The sequence below is a fragment of the Panthera tigris genome, assembly GCF_018350195.1.
Source record: "Panthera tigris isolate Pti1 chromosome D3 unlocalized genomic scaffold, P.tigris_Pti1_mat1.1 chrD3_random_Un_scaffold_66, whole genome shotgun sequence".
In the NCBI taxonomy this organism is placed as follows: domain Eukaryota; kingdom Metazoa; phylum Chordata; class Mammalia; order Carnivora; family Felidae; genus Panthera; species Panthera tigris.
The window spans coordinates 22,013-42,733 of NW_024962168.1; the positions used below are offsets into that span (position 1 = coordinate 22,013).

At 39.4% G+C, this 20,721-nt stretch overlaps 1 protein-coding gene and 1 pseudogene across 1 annotated transcript in view; one reads left to right on the plus strand and one right to left on the minus strand.

Annotated features, from left to right (window-relative positions):
• Positions 1-20,721, minus strand: part of LOC102965978 (ankyrin repeat domain-containing protein 26-like) — a 105,775-nt gene that overhangs the window by 18,745 nt on the left and 66,309 nt on the right. Inside the window, exons 14-19 of the mRNA XM_042977124.1 lie at positions 13,475-13,688; positions 11,451-11,634; positions 8,422-9,378; positions 6,503-6,649; positions 2,488-2,558; positions 2,064-2,157 (exon numbers count right to left, since the gene is read on the minus strand). Of these exons, the coding sequence (XP_042833058.1) occupies positions 2,064-2,157; positions 2,488-2,558; positions 6,503-6,649; positions 8,422-9,378; positions 11,451-11,634; positions 13,475-13,688 (1,667 nt within the window). The remainder of the gene's footprint in view (positions 1-2,063; positions 2,158-2,487; positions 2,559-6,502; positions 6,650-8,421; positions 9,379-11,450; positions 11,635-13,474; positions 13,689-20,721) is intronic.
• LOC122236234 lies at positions 17,361-20,047 on the plus strand (annotated as a pseudogene).

Below are 20,721 nucleotides of genomic sequence, written 5' to 3' on the forward strand. Positions count from 1 at the left end.
CTCAGTCGGTTAAGCGGCCAACTTCGGCTCAGGTCATGATCTCGCGGTCCGTGAGCTCAAGCCCGGCGTCGGGCTCTGTGCTGACAGCTCAGAGCCTGGAGCCTTTTCCAGATTCTGTGTCTCCCTCTCTCTGACCCTCCCCTGTTCATGCTGTCTCTCCCTGTCTCAAAAATGAATAAAACATTAAAAAAATTAAAAAAAAAAGAAGATGCGGTATATAGATTCCATGGATTATTACTCGGCAATCAAAAAGAATGAAATCTTGCCATTTGCAACTACGTGGATGGAACTGGAGGGATTACGCTAAGTGAAATTACTCAGTCGGAGAAAGACAAAATTCATAGGACTTGCCTCGTATGAGGACTTTCAGAGTCAAAACAGATGAACAAAAGGGAAGGGAAACAAAAATAATATAAAAACAGGGAGGAGGACAAACAGAGGAGACTCATAAATATGGAGAACAAACTGAGGGTTGCTGGAGGGGTGTGGGAGAGGGGATGTGCTAAACGGGTAAGGGGCACTAAGGAATCTACTCCGGAAATCATTGCTTCACTAAATGCTAACTAATTTGGATGCAAATTTAAAAAAAATAGAAACTAAGATACAACAAAAAGAATAACGCCCCCCGCCCACCAAAACTTTCTAACCCAGGAAGCCTCTGGTTTGGGGATTCAGGAGATAAGGACCTTCTAGAGAAGTCAGAGCTATGGAATGAGTTGGCTGAAAGCTATCTAAGTTTTTGTTTCACAGGGAAGACTTTAAAGTGGCGGATAATTTCATGCCATAACCCTAATTCCTTTCTATAGGCATCTACAGAAAATCCCTCATTATTCTTTACTAAGCTTCATCAGTATCGGATATTCTTACAAATTTTAGTTTTAGAGACCTTAAAGATTTCTTTAGGACACAGCAGCAGGACAACGCCTGGCACTCTCATTCATAGAAGACTGATCAACAGAGTGTCATGTTACTCGCATGAGAAGTTCCCTAATACAATGTGACTCATTGATAAGAGGTCTAGAAAAGAAAATAATTTTCAATGTCTCTTCAGCCACAAAAAGGACCAGTCAACAGAATGTTCTAGTTCCCCTGACGGGTATAGCTGTCCAATGAAACTTGCATGTATATTATATAGCTTTTGTGACTGACAGAAACGAGTTGGTCAGTGTATCTACCTCATTGCTCCCACTTAGGATTTACAATGTGAGTCCTACAAAGGAGGGTGAGAGTGGGATGACATTAACTGTTCTGCTTGGAAAACATTTGGGGTTTCACTACATATCGATAAATTAGAATCCTGAATGGCACATTAGTCTTTTTTGAGATCGAATTGTGAAATCTCTGAAAGGCTGATCAACTCAAGTGAACGGAAAAAAAAAGAAAAAGAGCTTCTGAACTTGCAATGGTAGGAGCCCTATGTTTCTAGGTAAGGCCCTGACCGAGCAGCCATTTCTACTTTTTCACTGGCATTTCTTTTCCTTTACAAAATCCAACAAGGAGAAAAGTCCATTCCTTTGAGAAGGACGTTTGCGTAATGACCTCTAGTCATTGTTGATGAAGAGAATAAATTGCAGATTTGTAATTACAAATTACAACAAATCATCATTAAAATAACCCAACTCAAACTCTCACTGAAGGGATGAGATTACAAGAGGAAGTCAGAATTCAAGATGAAATGATCACTCAAAGATTGGGGACGTTTGAAACACGCAGAGAAATATTACCAGGGACTCGCACACCTGTATGCCAACGTTCACAGCAGCATTATTAACAGTAGCCAAAGGTGGACTAAACCAAATGCTCACTATGGTATATACAAAATGTTGGTTTTTTTAGACTCTCACAATGTTTTTTTATGAAAATCTCACTATAAACATCATTACTTTATGAATTCAATCAACTTCATCTATATAGAAGAATTACATCACTAGTAGCAAGTAGGAACAATATGAACCTACTGTTTTGATCTGTGAGATTTTTCATATGATCCAAAACATTCTTATGTACCACTAGTGAAATAAGGATTCCTTTTCAGTAGGATAGACATTAAGAGATCGACTTACCAAACTTGTCTTTATCACGTTGCTCTCAAGATCTTGAATTTGGGCCGCTTGATGTTTGATGGTTTCTTCTTGCCTGGCATTTTTCACCTGTAGCCTAAAATGCAGATCTTAAGATAATTATGCTCACACATAAATTTAAAACAACACCGTATAATTTCTGAACAAATGAGGGTATTACATAAATTCTTAAAATGGTGTCAAGAGGAAGATTTGGGAATTGTGCCATTTTTCTCATTGTGTTTTGTGGACAAGGTGCAACATTGAGAGATGAGATGCCACAATTCTGCATTTCAAAATAGCTCAAAGCTGGAATTTGTATCCAGCTGAACAATGATATACTGGCATAAGTAATACATTTCCCATACTACACTGCTTATCTGCTTTATAAGTAAACAAGTTATTTTCTGTGAGGTTTAAATTATACTTTTGCATATGATCTTTCATCTCCTCAGCATATCTTACGGCCTCTGCATGTCGTTCCTGTGCTTCTTGCAACTAAAATAAAGAAAAAAAATAATTTTAACTTCTGAAAATCTCGTAGAACACCATCACCTGTTTCTGTAACTAAACGTTTTTTTTTTTTTTTTGACTTGACTTGACTTGAGAGAGAGACAGAGAGAGAGCATGCAGAAGTGGGGAAGAGAGGCAGAGGGAGAGACAGAGAAAATGGTAAGCAGGCTGCAAGCTCAGGGTGAAGCCTGATATGGGGCTCGGTCTCATGACCGGTCTCATGACCGGTCTCATGATGTGGGGTTTGGGATCATGACCCGAGTGGAAATTAAGAGGACGCTCAAACAACTAAGCCGCCCAAGTGTCCCTGTAACTAAAATCTTTTTGGAGCCAGCCACACTCTCCTCTACATGCTGATTGATGGCTACTCTGAGGTCATAACAGGAGAGTTGAACTGCTACACAGAGACTATGGCCGACAAAACGAAATGTTTCAATACTCTTACAGAATAGTTTACTAACCTTACTCTCCTACAAAACATAACATTGTTAATGTTTTTAAATTATATATGATCAGATAAATGTACAAATGTATCTATTGGTCAAATGGAGGAAATATAGGAATTTACCTTATGGTAAACATTTCTATTTTCATATCCCAAGCACCACATCAACTATGATTTTATATATTCACATAGGTGTTGACGTCGCTATTCTCATGATTATAAAACTGAACATGCTGCCTTCAGTGACAACAAGATATTTCATGGAAGAATTTGAGAAGCAATATCCTAGTAGGGGCCAGAATGCCTGGGTCTGAATTCCCAGTTCTGCTCGTTATGAGCTGTATGACCTTGAGCACACTACCTAAAACTTCCATGTCTCAGTCTCTGCATCTGTAAATAGAAGGTAGTAATAGCACCTACTGGGACACCTGAGTGGCTCAGTCGGTTCAGTGTCTGGCTTTTGATGTCAGCTCAGGACATGATCTCAGGGTCATGTAATTGAGCCCCACATTGAGCTCTGCATGGACAGCGAGGAGCCTGCTTGGGATTCTCTCTCCCTCTCTCTCCCTCTCTCTCTTTCTCTCTCTCCCTTTTTCTCTCTCTCCCCACATGCCCTTCCCCACAATCTCTCTGTCTTTCTCTCTCTCAAAACAAAGGCCCTTAAAAAAGTGATCTCAAAATAAATACTAATAGTATCTACCCCACTGGGATGTTGGGAAGATTAAATTAGGAAATAACAGATGAACAACTTAGAAGGGTACGTGGCACATAGTCAGCTCTAAGTGTCTGCATTTAGCATGATTACTGATGCTGTATTTTGCGTTCCAATACAATGTGATAGTTTAGGCAGGTGGCCTGCCAACACAAGTGTTCCCCTATACAAATTATACTGAAGTTATTCTTCATTCCACCGCAAGTGGCAGCAAATGGGGAGCATGAGGCCCAGAATCTCTCCTCAGTACTTCACACAACTTTCGCCAATGCCACTAGCCAACAGTACTTTTTCCATTTATAATCCTTTTAACTTATTCCTCTCTATACCACTCAGTGGACAATGTTCACAGACCAAGGTACAAATAGCACCTCCTTGACTGAGTAGTAGATCCTTTACATGACCATCAGAGGCAAGGGAAAGCCACTGACATGGAAATAATCGAGTCTTGCTAAACTAAAGTTCCTCAATCATTTCATGTCCGTATATACTGTTTACGTTAGGCTGCTTTAACATGTACTCTGATGAAGACATTAAGGCTTTGTGGTAAAAGCATATCAGAAAAGCTGTACCCAGATCTTTGCAGTTGGTAAAGTGTTATAAATCTGTAAATCCCAGTTCTGGCTGTGTAAGGAAGAAAGACAAATTTAGAGAGCTTTCTCATAGTGAGAGGGAAAAAAAACCCAAACATTTGATTGAACATTTCTCCTCTATTTGATTAAGTGCTTTTATTAATAATTTTACTTATATAAGTGTGTGTGTGTGTGTGTGTGTGTGTGTGTAGATATACACACATTTTTTTAACATTTATTTTTTGATAGAGAGCACGAGTCTGAGTGACGCAGAACGTGAGGGACACAATGGATCCAACGCAGGCTCTGCTGACAGCAGAGAGTCCGATGCAGGGCTCAGTCTCAAGAACGTGGAGATCATGACCTGAGCCAAAGGCAGACTCTGATAGGACTGGAGACAGCCAGGCACCCCTCAATTTTGTATTTCATTTCTTAGCATACATTTAGAATAAAAGCTTTGTTATACCAATGTTTCCAAGAAGAATTTATTGATACGGTATAAAGTACTTAATTTTATCGGAAAAACTGTTAAGTTAAAATATTTTCAATTTATACAAGGATAAGTACCACACGTATCAAATATTATTATCCCTTAAATTTATACTTAGGAAGACGAAATTACCTGTCATAAAAAAATAAAAACAACATCGAATAAAGGACTAAATTGTTCTGCGCAGGCTAGATGACAAGTGTCAAGAGAGTTAAGGCTAATGGGAGTTAGAACAGTCAGAGAAAGTTCATAGGAAAGGAGACTGTGAGACAAGTCTGAATAACATAGGTTTAGGCAAGAGGAACAGAAACTAAAAAGACAGCATGAGTAAACGGCAGAGAGATGGTGAAATCAACTCAGTTAACTCGGAGGATAAAATCTGATGACAGAGACATTAAAAACAGGTGTCCACACAAGAACTACGTGAATGTTCATAAGCAGCAGTATTAACAGGCAAAAAGTGGACACAACCCAAAGGTCCATCAACTGATGAATGGACAAGGGCCTTAGCCCACAATGGAGTACTGTTTGACAATAAAAAGAAATGAAGCACTGATATAAGCTGTAACCAACACAGATGAACCCGGAAAACATTAAGTGAAGCTAGCTAGTCCCAAGGGACCACACGTTGTGTGACTCCATTTATATGAAATATTCACAAGAGGCAACTCCAGTGAGAGGCCAAGTAGTAGACTGGTGGTTGCCTGAGGCTGGGGGCAACGGGTAAGGGTTTCCTTTCAGGGTGAGGAAAGCATTCTACTTGATGGCAGTGATGGTTGCACGAGCGTACACAGAGACAGTGAACTGTGCGTGTCAAATGGGTGACTTTTATGGGATGTGTATTGGACCTCAAAAAGGCTTTAAAAAAACCCAATGGCAGGACACAGATAATGTCCTTAATTCTCGCTTTTGGGCGTACATACTATACATGATCTGAATATTTCCGTGCTTTGACAACATGTCTAAAAGGCAAAGAAAATGAAGGAAATGCCTAAGTTCAAGTGGTTTGTTAAGTGATCTTTCTGTACAAGTCATCCTGAAATCAATACAGAGTCTTCCCGAAAGTGAAGATGAGAACTAAGACAATTATCTGAAACATTCCATTAAACATTTTCTTCTGATTTTATCCAGCTTGCCTCATCATGGTAATAGAGATATCATTAAAAAACATTGTTTAGCAGGGGACAAAAATCTCTTGGGGCATCTGGGTGGCTACGTCAGTTAAGCGTCCAATTCTTGCTTTCAGCTCAGGTCATGATCTCACGGTTCATGAGACTGAGCCCCACCTTGGCTCTACACTGACAGCATGGAGCCTGCTTGGGATTCTCTCTCCCTCTCCTCTCTCTGCCCCTCCCCTGTTAACATGCACGCACACACTCTCTCTCGCTCTTTCTCTCTCAAAATAAATAAATCAACTGTAAAAAAAGTTTTACATTAAGGAAAGAAAGAAAAAAGTCTCTCAATTTCTGTGAGGAAGGATACAAAAGCCTCAACTTTCTAAGTATGATAAGAAAAAAACGTATAACGCAAATAGTAGAATGAAAGTCAGAGTTTACGAAATAAATGTATTGGAAAGATACTAAAAGCATAATAAATTAATTATAATGAAAATACAAAAGAAAGCGGTCCATGGAAATTAGTATTCTAAAACACCTTATATTATTTAACCAGCTATAAGTTAACTGTTGACAGGTTACATTTACTACATACCTGACTTCTGATTCGACCTAATTTCTTCTTGAGATCCCGTGTCTCATCTTCCAGACGAAGATGTGACGTAACCTCGGGGGAAGCCTCTGACATAGACTGTTTCTTCAGAGTATCAGCCAGTCCTTGTTGAAGTTGTCTCACAACTACCTAAGAAGACATTTCTGTTACTGATTTTCTAAATCATCTTATTATTAAATTATGTTAATAATAGACAACTCTAACATGCGTACTTTGAGAAATATCACCACATACATCAATTCACCTTCTTTTATTTTTTTTTTAATTTTTTTAACGTTTATTCATTCTTGAGACAGAGAGAGACAGAGCATGAACAGGAGAGGGGCAGAGAGAGAGGGAGACACAGAATCTGAAACAGGCTCCAGGCTCTGAGCCGTCAGCACAGAGCCCGACGCGGGGCTCGAAATCACGGACCGTGAAATCATGACCTGAGCCGAAGTCGGACGCCTAGCCGACCAAGCCACCCAGGCGCCCCAATTCACCTTCTTTTAGCAACACATACACTTTCCTGGTCACTGAATTCAGTTAAAGAACAAAAAGTGTTATCTCCCTGCCTAGTCAGGATGATGTCACTTAGATAATGAATTCAGCCTCACTATCCATTCTCCACTGGTGAATTTGCAAAGCTTCATAACCTATGGAAGTCTCAAAAAGAAATGGGGACATAGTGGGCACAGCAGTCGTAAATTCTTTATTATGAAAGGTTTTCTCTCTTTTTTTTATGGCAGGCTTAAGTTACCGTCAGAGTTCCTCACATATCCAATCCTCTGCTCTTATCCTTCTAATAGACTCCTATCTCGGAACCAAAGTAAAGTCATTCCAATGGCCCCTGCTTCCACCCCCCTCCCCTGACCTCAGCTCCTACAGCTCTCTCCCCTACTCACTCCATTCCTGCTAAGCAAGAATCCTGCAACCCCTCCTTGGTCTGAAAATGGAGATCCAATGCCAAATTAATAAATCACAGAGAGATACAATTCTCTTTGTACTGGACAAACTTATGCCCACATGACAGTAACTGAGCTTCGAAATGAGCAAATTATTTGTAAAAATATTTAAAATAAGTTATAAACAGCAGTGGGAAGATTACTCAAACATGGCTTTCCTGACACTCACCACAGTTGTCCCAAATTATGATTTAGTGAAAAGTAGATACCTTTAAAGAATTAGGAGGTTGTAGGAACACATGATTTGAGACTGAAAATTGAAATTTATGTGAATAAAAATAAAATCATACCAACTTAAAATGTATAAAAAGCTACCAAAGGAAAAGTACTACCAGAAAGAGCACCTACACTTCATTTCATCTGGGAAATCTGAAGTGACTGTCCAGTTAACTCAATTAATTGAATCTAAGTTTCAAAATACTCATTTTACCTTTCAGCATTTTCAGTTACCAGCTCACCACAGTAATAAAATGCGGTGGCAAAGATTACAATTATTATTGTAGGGGTGCCTGGGTGGCTTTCTCGATTAAGCAAGCAACTCTTGATTTCGGCTCAGGTCATGAATCTCACAGCTCCTGACTTTGAGAGTCCTGTGTCGGGCTCCACGCTGGCAGTGCAGAGCCTCCTTGGCATTCTCTCTCTCTGCCCCTCCCCAGCTCATGTTCTCTCTCCGACTCTCTCTCAAAAGAAACTTAAAAAAAATATTTTTATAGCAGTATAAGACTAGTAACAGTGTATAACTTAACCTCTTAAAGTTTCATAGGTGACATAGTATCTGTACTCAAATCAAAACACCTCTCAGGTCTAATTTTTATTTGCTGCATACGAGTTATGCTTTTTGTTGATTTATAGTCTTTTTTTTAATATTCAACTAGATTCACAAGTCAGCCATCATCAAATATTACCTGAGTTTTCTTTCTGGAAATCTGAAAAATTTTTATCTTTCTGGATACTTACTTTTAATTTTGCTTTCTCATTTTTATACTTATATATTCTTTCTTTTAAGTGTTTACATTCATCAATTAACTCTTTATTTCTTTCTCCCAGCATAAGACCTTGTTCTCCACGTTTAGCTTTAAGGTTTTTTTGGATATTCTGAAACGGGTCTTGGATATTAATCCCTAGCTTTTCTTTACTGTCAGCTTCGTTGTGAGCATCATCTAGTTGCTGTCTAAGCAACATATTTTCACTTTGTAGTTGAGATAACCTTTCCTCGAAGGATTCCTGCTTTGCAATGTAGTTATTCACTTTACTTTGTTCCTTCTGATACATGTGTTCAATTTCCATCTTCTGGCATTGTGTTTGGCTTAGGTCCCTTTGTACACATTCTAAAAGTAAAGTCTTTTCTCGGAGAGCATCTTTTATGTGACGGAGCTCAATTTCCAGGGCATTGAATTTACTTTCATCTTGAGAAAGTTGCCGAGAAAGAACTTCATTGTTATCTTGTAGTTTAGACACATCAAAATTCATCTTGTCCTGTAAGTGAAACCATTCATCTCTTGCTCTCTGGAAAGCAAGTTCTAGGTCTCTTCTTGATGTCTGACTCTGATCATGATCGTGTACAGCAGTAGCCAGTCTAGCACGGTATGATTCAACTTCTGCTTCCAGGCTCTCTTTGTTTTGTTTTTCATTCTCCAGTTTAGACTTTAGCATCGTAATCTCAGCAGTCAGAACATTAAGCTGTCCACTATATCGGAATATTGTTTTTGATAATGTTTCCTCATTCTGTTTTATGGTCTTTTGAAGGTTGTCATTCTTTTCCTTTACACTTTCAATGTCTTCACAATATTTCATTTCCTTTCTCTGGTTCTGATTTTTTATGGTGTCTCTTTCCAGTCTTAGCATGGCGATTTCATCCTGCAACATGTAGTTTTCATGCAACAGATCTTGTATTTTCTCACGACTATCAGAAAGCTAGGTAAAACAAAGGACATTTTCAGATCACATTCAATAAAATGACATTATCATGCTTTTCTTTGAAATTAAAGCATAATCTATGTTTAAACAATGAAAAGGTTACAGGAGGTGCCAGGGTGGCTCAGTTGGTTAAGTGTCTGACTCTTGATTTTGGCTCAGGGAATGATCTCACATTCTGTGGGTTCAAGCCCCACGTCAGGCTCTGTGCTGACAGTCAGGAGCCTGCTCAGGATTCTCGCTCTCCCTCTCCCTGCCCCTCCTCTGCTTGCGTTCTCTCTCTCTCTCTAATGAAAAAAGACTCATAGGAAGGAAGGAAGGAAGGAAGGAAGGAAGGAAGGAAGGAAGAAAGAAAGATTACAGTAAGTGAATATCCAACTGGAAAAAAATGAAGTTGGCTCCAAATCTCAAATTTTATACAAGCATAAGTTCCCAAAAGTTCAGAACTTTAACTGAAGATAATGAAGGCATAAAAGTAAAAAAGAATTCGTGACAAGTTTTCAGAATCTCAGAATTGGAAAAGCCTTTCTCTGATTTACAACAAACCAGAAGGCCTGAAATAAAAGATTAATAACTCTGACTACACTTAAAAATTGAGTTTACAGTAGATATCAAAAACACAGCTACCCCACAGTAAAATCGTTAGCTCTGCATCTACTTGGACAGATTACATTTCCTAAAATTCTTTTCTTCCTGAGAATATTTCATAGATATCTACTTTGCTAACATTTCTATAGTCAGTTATAAGAAGAGATCTATTGATAACTGACAAATCTAGGCAATGTATTATAATATAAACACTTCTCCATATATCAAAGAACTCATTTGGTTATCACAATTCTAGAATGGAGAGATTAAAACGGTGAGCTGCAGGACTCTCCCCAGGTCTTCTCACTCCACAACTAGTGCTCTTGCACCAACCACTGCTACTTCTCTAGTGTAAATACACAAATATGAAAGAAGTCTTGGATTTCAAACTGCTGACAGGAAATAAGGTGAAATTTATACATCTCTTAGAAAATCATGAAATTATTTACTGCTGCAATACCTTGTATTTCCTCTTCATGTTGAAAATAGTAATAAATATAAAAGAGGGGAGAGACACTCCACTATTTTATTAGGAATAAAATACCTATCAATAAATTGTCATCAAGTGTATACTGTAGCATACCATTGTTTTCAAAAGTTCCTTGTAATGAAAGAGGATGCTACTTGAAGCAAACTGTTACTTTTCTCAAAAGTAGGAGACTTGATACCGAAAATATGATCTGGGAACTGGCTATATTCATCCTCCTGTCCATTAGCGGAAGTGTTCAACTGATCTATTAATATATCAAGGCAGTGAAGTAACTGTTCAAAACCAAAACACATGTTGCTAGTAGCAATAGTTTTGAGATTAGGGAAAGCTCATCGATTCCTACAGAAAGTAATAAAAGCCTCTCCTTTGGGTGAGGACATTATGAATGTCACTAGTTGTTGCAGACAAATGCATTTAATCAAGAATATTATTTTATCCGATGAAACAAAAATGCCACCGTCCCCCATGCCCCTCCCCAAAAATATATGTGCTCTTAAAACCCTCTGTAGTTTCCATGATGTACAGTGTTGGGTTTTTAAAATTTATATATACATACATGGAGAAAAAGTAATAATAATTAAAAAATAGAATGTATACAAATACATACACACATGTACTTCAAAATGACTAAAGAAGATATTTCAGAATTCGTTTTCTTATGAGCCATTTCTAGCACCTTTTGCTTGTAAAAGTGATTGTTTAGCCTTCCATCTTGTAATACTCTGGCCACTGGAGAGAGTTGCCACTGTCACTGCGCTTTTCTACAACCTGGAGATACATTTCATCACGATTTTGGTCTCATACCGTTAAAAAAAAAGTCAAAAGCTGAAGAGGAAAGCTTTAAACAAATGTTCCAAGGAACATGATCCCATGTTTTAATTTATTTTAAACCTAAATAATATATATTGAATCAAAGGGATACCATAAAATATACGTATAATACACTATATAATATTGATGGAAATATACAATTTTTTATCAAAAACTAATTTACCTGATTCAAATTATCTTTTGCGGCCTTCAATTCCATGTTTAGTGTTCTAAGAGTGAGTTCAAATTCTTGTTTTGCTTCAACTTCTTCCTTATATTGGTCTTCTATTCTTCTTAACTTCTCCCTAATTTTTTCATACAACATATCAGCATTTCTTCTTTTTTCTTCCTCTTGTTTTAAAGTAAATCTGCAATTAAATGTGCTTATTTTAAAATTTGTTTTGATAGAAATAAAAATTTCCTCTTATGATCTGGTTCCACATATGTTGGCTTACTGTCCAAATGAAATTTCTATGTTCTCAAGTTTTTTTTTTTTCCTTTCTAGGGCTCATGATTTAATTTGTCACTTCAATCTCTTCCAAAACATATATACCATTGGAAAGAAGCAAGGACAAAGCATTATGCAACTTAGTTACTTTTAGTCAGTAATAACTCTGGTAGATGTTGTAGGAAAGAAGTTTGAAATTATTCAAGAAAGTGAGAGTTGAAAATTACCCCTTTTCCCACAGGTATAATTATTCCTCCACAGGACAGATAATTCAGTTACTCATTAAAAAGAGAAGTTGCTGTTTATAAACAAGTTTATCAATTCACTGGAAATACAATTTCCACTTGACGAAACATTACAGGTACCTCCAAAAACGATGTGCAGTGTAAGAGAGCATCTGCAGATGTTGTTTACACAACATACCCATGCAGATTACTGTCATCCAAGTCTAGGCTAGCAAGTCTAATATCTGTTGCCCTATACATTTTGTTTCTTCTTCCCAACACTTGCAACTTACCTTGTTGATGATTACCTACTTTATGAATCACTTAAAAATCCCTTCTAGAACAACACAGGATACATATCAATTAAGTAAACAATAGAGAGTAATATGAGCTTTCAGCATACACTTTTGAATTAATTTTATCTACTTATGACAGAGATGTTGGAAAAACTTATCAGTAATCACTTTCCGTATTACTTTTTTTAAAAATGTTTATTCATTTTTGAGAGAGAAAGGGAGAGCCCATGCAAACACAGGAGGGGCAGAGAGAGAGAGAGAGAGAGGGAGACAGAAAATCCAAAGTGGGCTCTGCACTGACAGCAGAGAGCTCAATGCGGGGCTCGAACTCACGAACCCTGAGATCATGACCTCAGCCAAAGTCAGACGCTTGAATGACTGAGCCACCCAGGCACCCCCATTTTCCTTTGTTTAAATTTTTTCTTGAGGGAGAGATGACACAAGTGAACGAGGGCAGAGAGAGAGAAAGAGAGACAGAATCCCACGAGGGGCAGAGAGCGAAGGAGAGACAGAGAGAGAGAGAGAGAGAAGAGGGGCTCCCCCGAAGTGGGGCTCGTGCTCACCCCAAGCAGGGCTTGAGCCCACCCAAAGCTGGGCTCAAACTCACGAGATCATCACCTGAGCCGAAGCCAGATGCTTAACCAACTGAGCCACCCAGGCACCTCCACTTTACCTTTTAACCCCTGCATGTTAAGAATCTAATGGAATCAATTTTCGGGAATTTTACTGTCTTGAGAAAAATGACCATTTTATACTCTGTTGGTAGGTACAGAAATTAATATAAGGTTTCCTGAGAACAATTTAAAAATATGGATCAAAGACCTTTTTTAAAATTTTTATACTTTAACCAAATTATATTACATTGAAGAATTTATTCCAAGTAACCAGAAATGCAGAAACAGATTTATATAAAAGACATTCTTGACAGCACTAATTAAAATACAGAAAGATGAAAAACAAGCAGAATTCAATCGGTTAAATAATGATGTTTCTTGGACTATGGTGGACTTTTCCATGGCCATTAAAATTGTGATTTGGAATAGACATTAAATTATTAGAAGTATTCACTGTTAAGAACGTGCTGTGTTATTTCCAAGAATCTCACACTTCACAACACTAAAGAAGGTTTCTTTCCTGGAAAATCCTATAAGGTTAAGTTTGCAGTTACAAAACTGCCCCTACACATCTGTCGTACAAAAGTAAAGAGTTCAAATATTTCTTTAAAACCGAGATGCTATACCTCAAACTGCATACTTCATGTTCCCATTCCACTTTTTGATGCTCTAACCGTGATATCACGTCTTTGGCTTCTCGTAGCTCGTTTTGTAGTGCACTAACCGTTTTTTCCATTTTTTTAATTTTTCCGGTAAGTAGTTTACAGTGATTTTTGTTACGTTTCTTTAATCTTTCATAGGAAACAAGTATATTTTGGATATTTAAGAAGCCAGCAGAATCTGCATCAGAGGAGAAACAGAAACAGAAATAAAATATATGAGTACTTCTTGCATATACAGGACGGTGCATCTTCAATTCACTCATCCACACATTGAATAAATATATACCTTCAATGGAAGACATTATAGTCAGCTCTACAGATACACTAGAGAAGACCCCTGGTTCTCGATTAGCTTAAAGTTTAGTGAAGGAGAAAGACAACTCAAATGATAAGTCTAAATTCAGATAGTTCCTATTAGAAAACAGAGTTTTGTGATCATAACTTGATCCAGATTGGGCCCAAGAAAGATAGATTTCCCTGAAGAAGAGGTAACTATACTGAGGAATGAAGGATGAGCAGGAGGCAATTAAGCAAAGGAGGAAGACAAGCACTCTCGACAGTCTAGAGCATGTGCCGAAGTTCCACTGTAACCTGCTTCTGGCCGACATGGAGTAACACGTACTGATTGATCTTCCTACCTGAAGCAGGCAAAACCAAAACAGACAAATTAGAATCTTAACATGATTTTCAAGACACAGAACTTCAGACAATGAAGGACAATGATCCCTGAAAACAAAACACGTTAGCCTAACACATGCCCAAGCTCACTGCCTTGAGAGAGTTTTCAGGCTACGACCCAGGAGACATAAATGATTTAAATAGACTCCACCAGACTCCTTGAGTCGAGGTGACGAAACTGAGAGTCTCGTGAATTCAAGGCACATAGAGATGACAGGTCAGCATCCAGGAGAGGAGAAAGCAGAACACAGAAAGAACCCTGGACATCTGCAGAGGGTCCCCTTTGGCTACTCAGCAGAGTAACAACCAATGCATACATGGAAGGAAGTCATCAAGGGAAAAAAATCTGAAAAGATAGAGGAAACACTGCCTGGTGCTCCCACAGCACTAGAGACAGTATCTATTCACATTAGCTAGGATAGAAAAACTCATAATTTGCTTTAGGCTGATCACCTCTTTGGATTCATCCAATAATTCGTAATAGCAACACTAAAGGATCCATCTGTTTGTAAGTAACCTAACTATATCTCCAAACAAAGCATGAAAAGATAACTAGAGGCATAGAAGCTACTGTTTTAAAAACCAAATAGCACTTACAGAGATGTGAATTATGTTAGACATGAACAATACGATGGACAGGAATAAACACATGTTAGACATCACAAAACAAAAGACTGAAGTTTAACATTGGAAACCTGGAAGAAAACTTCAAGGGGGAAATACACAATTGCCCAAAGAGGCAGGGGAAAGGGACAGGGAAAAAAATGGCCCAAATATTCCTAAACCTCATGAAAACGATAATCCCACCAACCCAGGAAGGATCTGTCTAGGAAAGAAGAAATGGAAGTCAACTCTTGTAATTTTCCTAAACTATATACGATGTGGTATAACATTAATGGAAGCTAGACTGTGTTGTTTAACCCACAGACTATAAAACCTAAACCAACCACCACAATAGCAAAACTGAAAAGTTCTAGCTAGGAAACCTAAATAAATAAGTGAATAAGTGAATAAATAAATAAATAAATAAATAAGAAATGGATAAAACTGAATCATAAGAATGACTCGATTAAAAGAAAGCGGAAAAAGAAGAGAACAGGAACAAGGAGCAGATAGGACAAATGCAAATGCATTCAAACAGCATGATGACAGATTCAAATCAAACAAATGCAAATCAAACAGCATGATGACAGATTCAAATCAACTATATCAATAACCACAGCAAATGAAAACGGTCTAAAAGCCTCAACTAAGACGCAGAGTGTCAGAATGGATAAAAAAGGAAGACTCAGCTATATGCTACCTATACAAAATGCACTTAAAATGTCAAGACGGAAATTTGTTCAAAAGGCAGAAATATGATATAGCACACTAACACTTGACCAAAGAAGGCTGAGCTAGAGTGGCTATATGAATACCAGACAAAACAGTTTCAAAACAAAAAATTATTACCAGCAATAAACAACAGGTCATTGTATAATCATAAAAGGGTCAATGAATAGCAATCTTAAATGTTCATGGCTCTGTTAATAGCTTCAAAGTACCTGGAGCAAAAATTGATAGAACTGAAAAGCGAAATAGGCCAATTCACAATTATAGTCTGATATTTCAATAGGCACAACATCAGCAAGGACACAGTAGACTTGACCACCACAATTCTTCCCAAGGATCCATGGAACACTTTCCAAAAGAGACTATACTCTGGGTCATAAAATAAATCTTAATAAAAGGAAGAAGAGGCCTGAAGTCATAAAAGTGTGTCCCCTGACCACAAAGCAATCAAATCAGAAATCAAGAACAAAAATATCTCTGGAAAATACTCAACTATTTGCGAACTACACAACACATCGAAATATCCCCTGGGTCAAAGAAGTAATGAAAAGAGAACAAAATTAGAAAGGATTCTGAACTGAATGAGAATGAAACCACAGTAGAATTTGTAGAGTCCTGCTTTAGTAGCACTCACATGAAGACTGATGGCACTGAATGTATACATTAAAAAAGAAGAGGGAAGTGCGATGCTCCTTGCTGCCTTTGTGGCTCCTCCGCTGCTTCCCAGGCGCCCCTCCCCACCCTGCCCCTGTGGCAGCTGGAGAGCTAGAACTTTGTTCACCTGCCCACAGAGCTGGCTTTCAGCCTGGTGGGGGCGGGGTGCGCCACCTGCCCGGAATTGAAGGTGGGGGAGTAGCTGCAGGAGGCGACCACCCTACCCTGAGGTGGGCAGGGGACGGACCCCCCCGCCCCCCACTCCACCAGGCCCCGCCACCCCCCCACCACTCCCCACCCCCACCACCCCGCCAGCGCCAACGCCCGCCCCCGCCACCCTCCCCGCTTCTGCTGGAGCCCAGGCGGCGACAGTGGCAGAGGCATGGGCCCTTCTGGAAGGGAGAGCCCAATGTCTGTGCACCTGTCTCCCCTCCCTTCCTCTCCACCCCTGCCATGGGTTTTGTGTTCTAGCTCCCATCTTTTTCTGATTACCTACATCATCACCCTTCTTCCAGCCGGCCTCGTTTCCCAGCTTCTTGCCACAGTTTCTCTCACTTAAGCCTCAGTTACTCAGGCTCTTTTTACCCTAGTCCTGCCAGAGACTTCGCACAACCAGCAGCACTTAATAGTCTCTTTCATGGGATGTCCCCGTCCTTCCCCTCTCCCCACATCCTATTCGGGGCTGATGGCAGCCAGGAACCCTTCCTATTGCGTTTACCGGCAGTTTCCACCTGGCCCTGAGGCTTGGCGCAGATCAAGTCCACCACGCCCACGCCCACGCCGCGAAGGACCCCTAGGAGAACCACTTGTCCCATGGTGGTATTGGACAAGATGTTCTCTGTTTTCCTGGGGTTGTTTATTTTAGTCTGAATACTTGTTACTCTCCACCGCTATACTTTACAAAGGTATGTTCTGGTTGCATGACAAGGAGTTAGAAATGAGCCAGAGACCATTTGCAGGCAAGGAGAAGACTTCGACATTTAGGATTAAAGGAAGAAAGGAGAAACAGAATGTTAAGAAGGTTAGATTTCTCAAAGTATTTTGATATCTTTTGTGATCTGAGGAAGTGCAGATTACTGACCCTACACAGATTGACACTTTGGGAGAAAATTTCATGATGCTTGATTCGCTCTTGGAGTAACGTAAACACAAGTTCTCAAACCTGCATATTCTCTCAGCTGGAACCAGCTGTATATCTGAATGTTCACTTCCATCAGAACTTGTATAAGAGAAAGAATGGGAGTCTGGTTCAACAAAAATGACTACGTCCGGGACCTGAAAAGGGTCATTCTGGTTCCTAATAGTGTATATGGACATTTTAGTGGGCACAGATTGGGATTTTTACAGTTTACTTGGAGTATCCAGCACTGCAAGCAGTAGAGAAATAAGACAAGCTTTCATGAAATTGGCATTGAAGCTACATCCTGATTAAAAAAAGAAAAAAAAAACCACAAATAACCGGGGGCGCCTGGGTGGCTCAATCAGAGCGTCCACCTCCTGCTCACTCGGGTCATGATCTCACAGGTCGTGGGTTGGAGCCCCGCGTCCTGCTCTGTGCTGATGCCTTGGAGCCAGGGGCCTGCTTTGGATTCTGTGTCTCCGTCTCTCTCTGCCCCAACCCACTTGCATTCCGTCTCTGCCTCTCTCAAAAGTAAATAAACATTAAAAAAATAATAAATAAATAAATAAATCAACCAAACAAACAAATGAATAACCCTAAAGTACGGAGTGATTTTTCAAAAATAAATAGAGCATATGAGGTACTCAAAGATGAAGATCTGTGGGAAAAGTATGACAAATATGGAGAAAAGGGACTTACAGATAATCCAGAAAATGGCCCGTATGAAAGCTGGGATTATGGTTGTTATGACTTTGGTATTTATGACGATGATCCTGAAAGCAGAACATTGGATAGAAGAGAAGTGGAGGCTGCTGTTAATTCTGGAGAACTGTGGTTTGTGAACTTTTACTCCCCAGGATGTTCACACTGCCATGAATTAGCTCCCACATGGAGAGACTGTGCTACAGAAGTAGATGGATTACTTCGAATTGGTGCTGTTAACTGTGGTGATGATAGACTGCTTTGCCGAATGAAAGGAGTCAACGGATCTCCCAGCCTCTTCCCTTTCAGGTCTGGAATGGCCACAGTGAAATATCACGGTGACAGATCAAAGGAAAGTTTGGTGAGTTTAGCCATGCAGCGTGTTAGAAGCACAGTGACGGAATTATGGACAGGAAATTTTGTTCACTCCATAGAAACTGCTTTTGCTGCTGGCATTGGTCGGCTGATCATTTTTTGTTGCAAAGGAGGAGATTGTTTAACTTCATAGACACGACTCAGGCTCAGGGGCATGTTGGATAGTGTTGTTAATGTAGGACGGATGGACTGTGCCACCCAGGACAAACTGTGTAAAAGTTTGGTATTATGACAAGTATTACTGCCTATTTTCCTCCTGGCGCCACATTAAATAACAGAGAGAAAAGCAGCGTTTTGTTCCTTAATTCATTGGATGCTAGAGAAATATATTTGGAAATCGTGCATCGTCTTCCAGATTTTGAACTGCTTTCGGCAAATACACTAACGGGTCGATTGGCTCGTCATTGGTGGCTCTTATTGTTTAGTTTTGGAAAACATGAAAATTCAAGTGATCCTGAGTTGAAGAAACTCAAAACTCTACTCCAAAGTGAACATATTCAAGTTGGCAAGGCTGACTGTGCCTCTGCACCAGACATCTGTAGTAATCTCTCTGTATTTCAGCCATGTCTAGCAGTATTTAAAGGACAAGGAAGCAAAGAATATGAAATTCATCACGGAAAGAAGATTCTATATGATATACTGGCCTTTGCCAAAGAAAGTGGTAATTCTCATGTTGCCACGCCTGGACCTCAAATTTTTCCTGCCGATGACAAGGAACCGTGGCTTGTTGATTTGTTTGTGCCATGTTGTCCACCATGTCGAGCTTTATTGCCAGAGTTACAAAAAGCCTCAAAGCATCTGTGTGGTCAGCTTACGTTTGGTACACTAGATTGTACGGTTCACGAGGGACCCTGTAACACATAAAGCATTCAGGCGGATCCAACAACAGTGGTATTGAACCAATCCAAGGTTCATGAATATGAAAGACATCACTCTGCTGAACAACAGATCTTGGAATTCATAGAGGATCTTAGGACTCCTTCAGTGATCTCCCTGACGCCCACCACTTCCAATGAACTAGTTAAACAAAGAAAACATGATGAAGTCTGGATGGTTGACTTCTACTCCCCATGGTGTCATCCATGTCAAGGCCTAATGCCACAATGGAAAAGAATGGCCCGGACACTAACTGGACAGTTACTGTGGGCAGTATAGACTGCCAACAGTATCGTTCTTTTTGTGCCCAAGAAAATGTTCAGGGATACCCTGAGATAAGATTTTTCCCCCCAAACCAAATAAAGCTTTTAAGTATCACAGTTACAATGGTTAGAAGAGAGACTTGGCGTCTAGGATTTCTACCTCAAGCATCCACAGATCTAATGCCTCAGAATTTCGATGAAAAAGTTATGCAAGGGAAAAATCACTGGGGGATTGAATTCTATGCTCCTTGGTGTGGACCTTGCCAAAATTTTGCTCCCGAGTTTGAGCTCTTGGCTAGGATGATGAAAGGAAAAGTGAAAGCTAGAAAAGTTGACTGTCAGGCTTACGCTCAAACATGCCAGAAAGCTGGCATCAGAGCCTATCCGACTGTTAAATGTTATCCCTACGCAAAAGCAAAGAGAAACATTTGGGGAGAGCAAATAGATGCCAGAGATGCAAAAGCGATCGCTGCCTTAATATATGAAAAACTGAAAAATCTCCACACTCATGGAAAGAGAGATAAGGATGAACTTTAATGATGTGAAGATGAAGAAAAAAGAGAAAAGGAATTCTAACACATGACATCAGAGGATCAACTTTGTAGGATGTTGCTACATTCTGGGTCGGAATAAAGGAACATTATCTCAGAAGTGGAATCGCACCATCTGAATTCTGTACAACATTGGTATAAATGAAGGGTCTGCAAGCTTTTTCTGTGAAAGGCCAAACTGTAAATATTTTAGGCTTTGTAGACCATGTACATTTGTCACATAGTCCTTTGTTTTTGCTTTGTTTACAACCCTTTAAAAAGTCTGAAAACTTTTCTTGGCTCAGGGCCATACACAAACAGGCCAAGCCACATTCAGTCCATGGGCCATAGATTGCTAAGCCCTGGAAATGATACTAAAACTGCCTGGCTCAAACAGGAGCCTGCTCTGTCATGTACATATACGTCTAGGGTCTATTCCTTAAAGTTTTGTGGCTGGCCTGAAAGGAAATAACTTGGTATTTAGTTACCTGTCTTAAAAATTGTGTGAAATGGCCACCATGTGGCCAGCAGATACCTGATTTTCATGCTGTATTTTAGTGAAGAGATTTTCTTCTTCTTTCTTTCTAAAGGTTGAAGAACTGAATTTAATTTTTCACAATTGAGAAAAATTTTGGTAACATAACTCCAATAGATTTCTACAGCATCTGGAAGAAGAAGGAG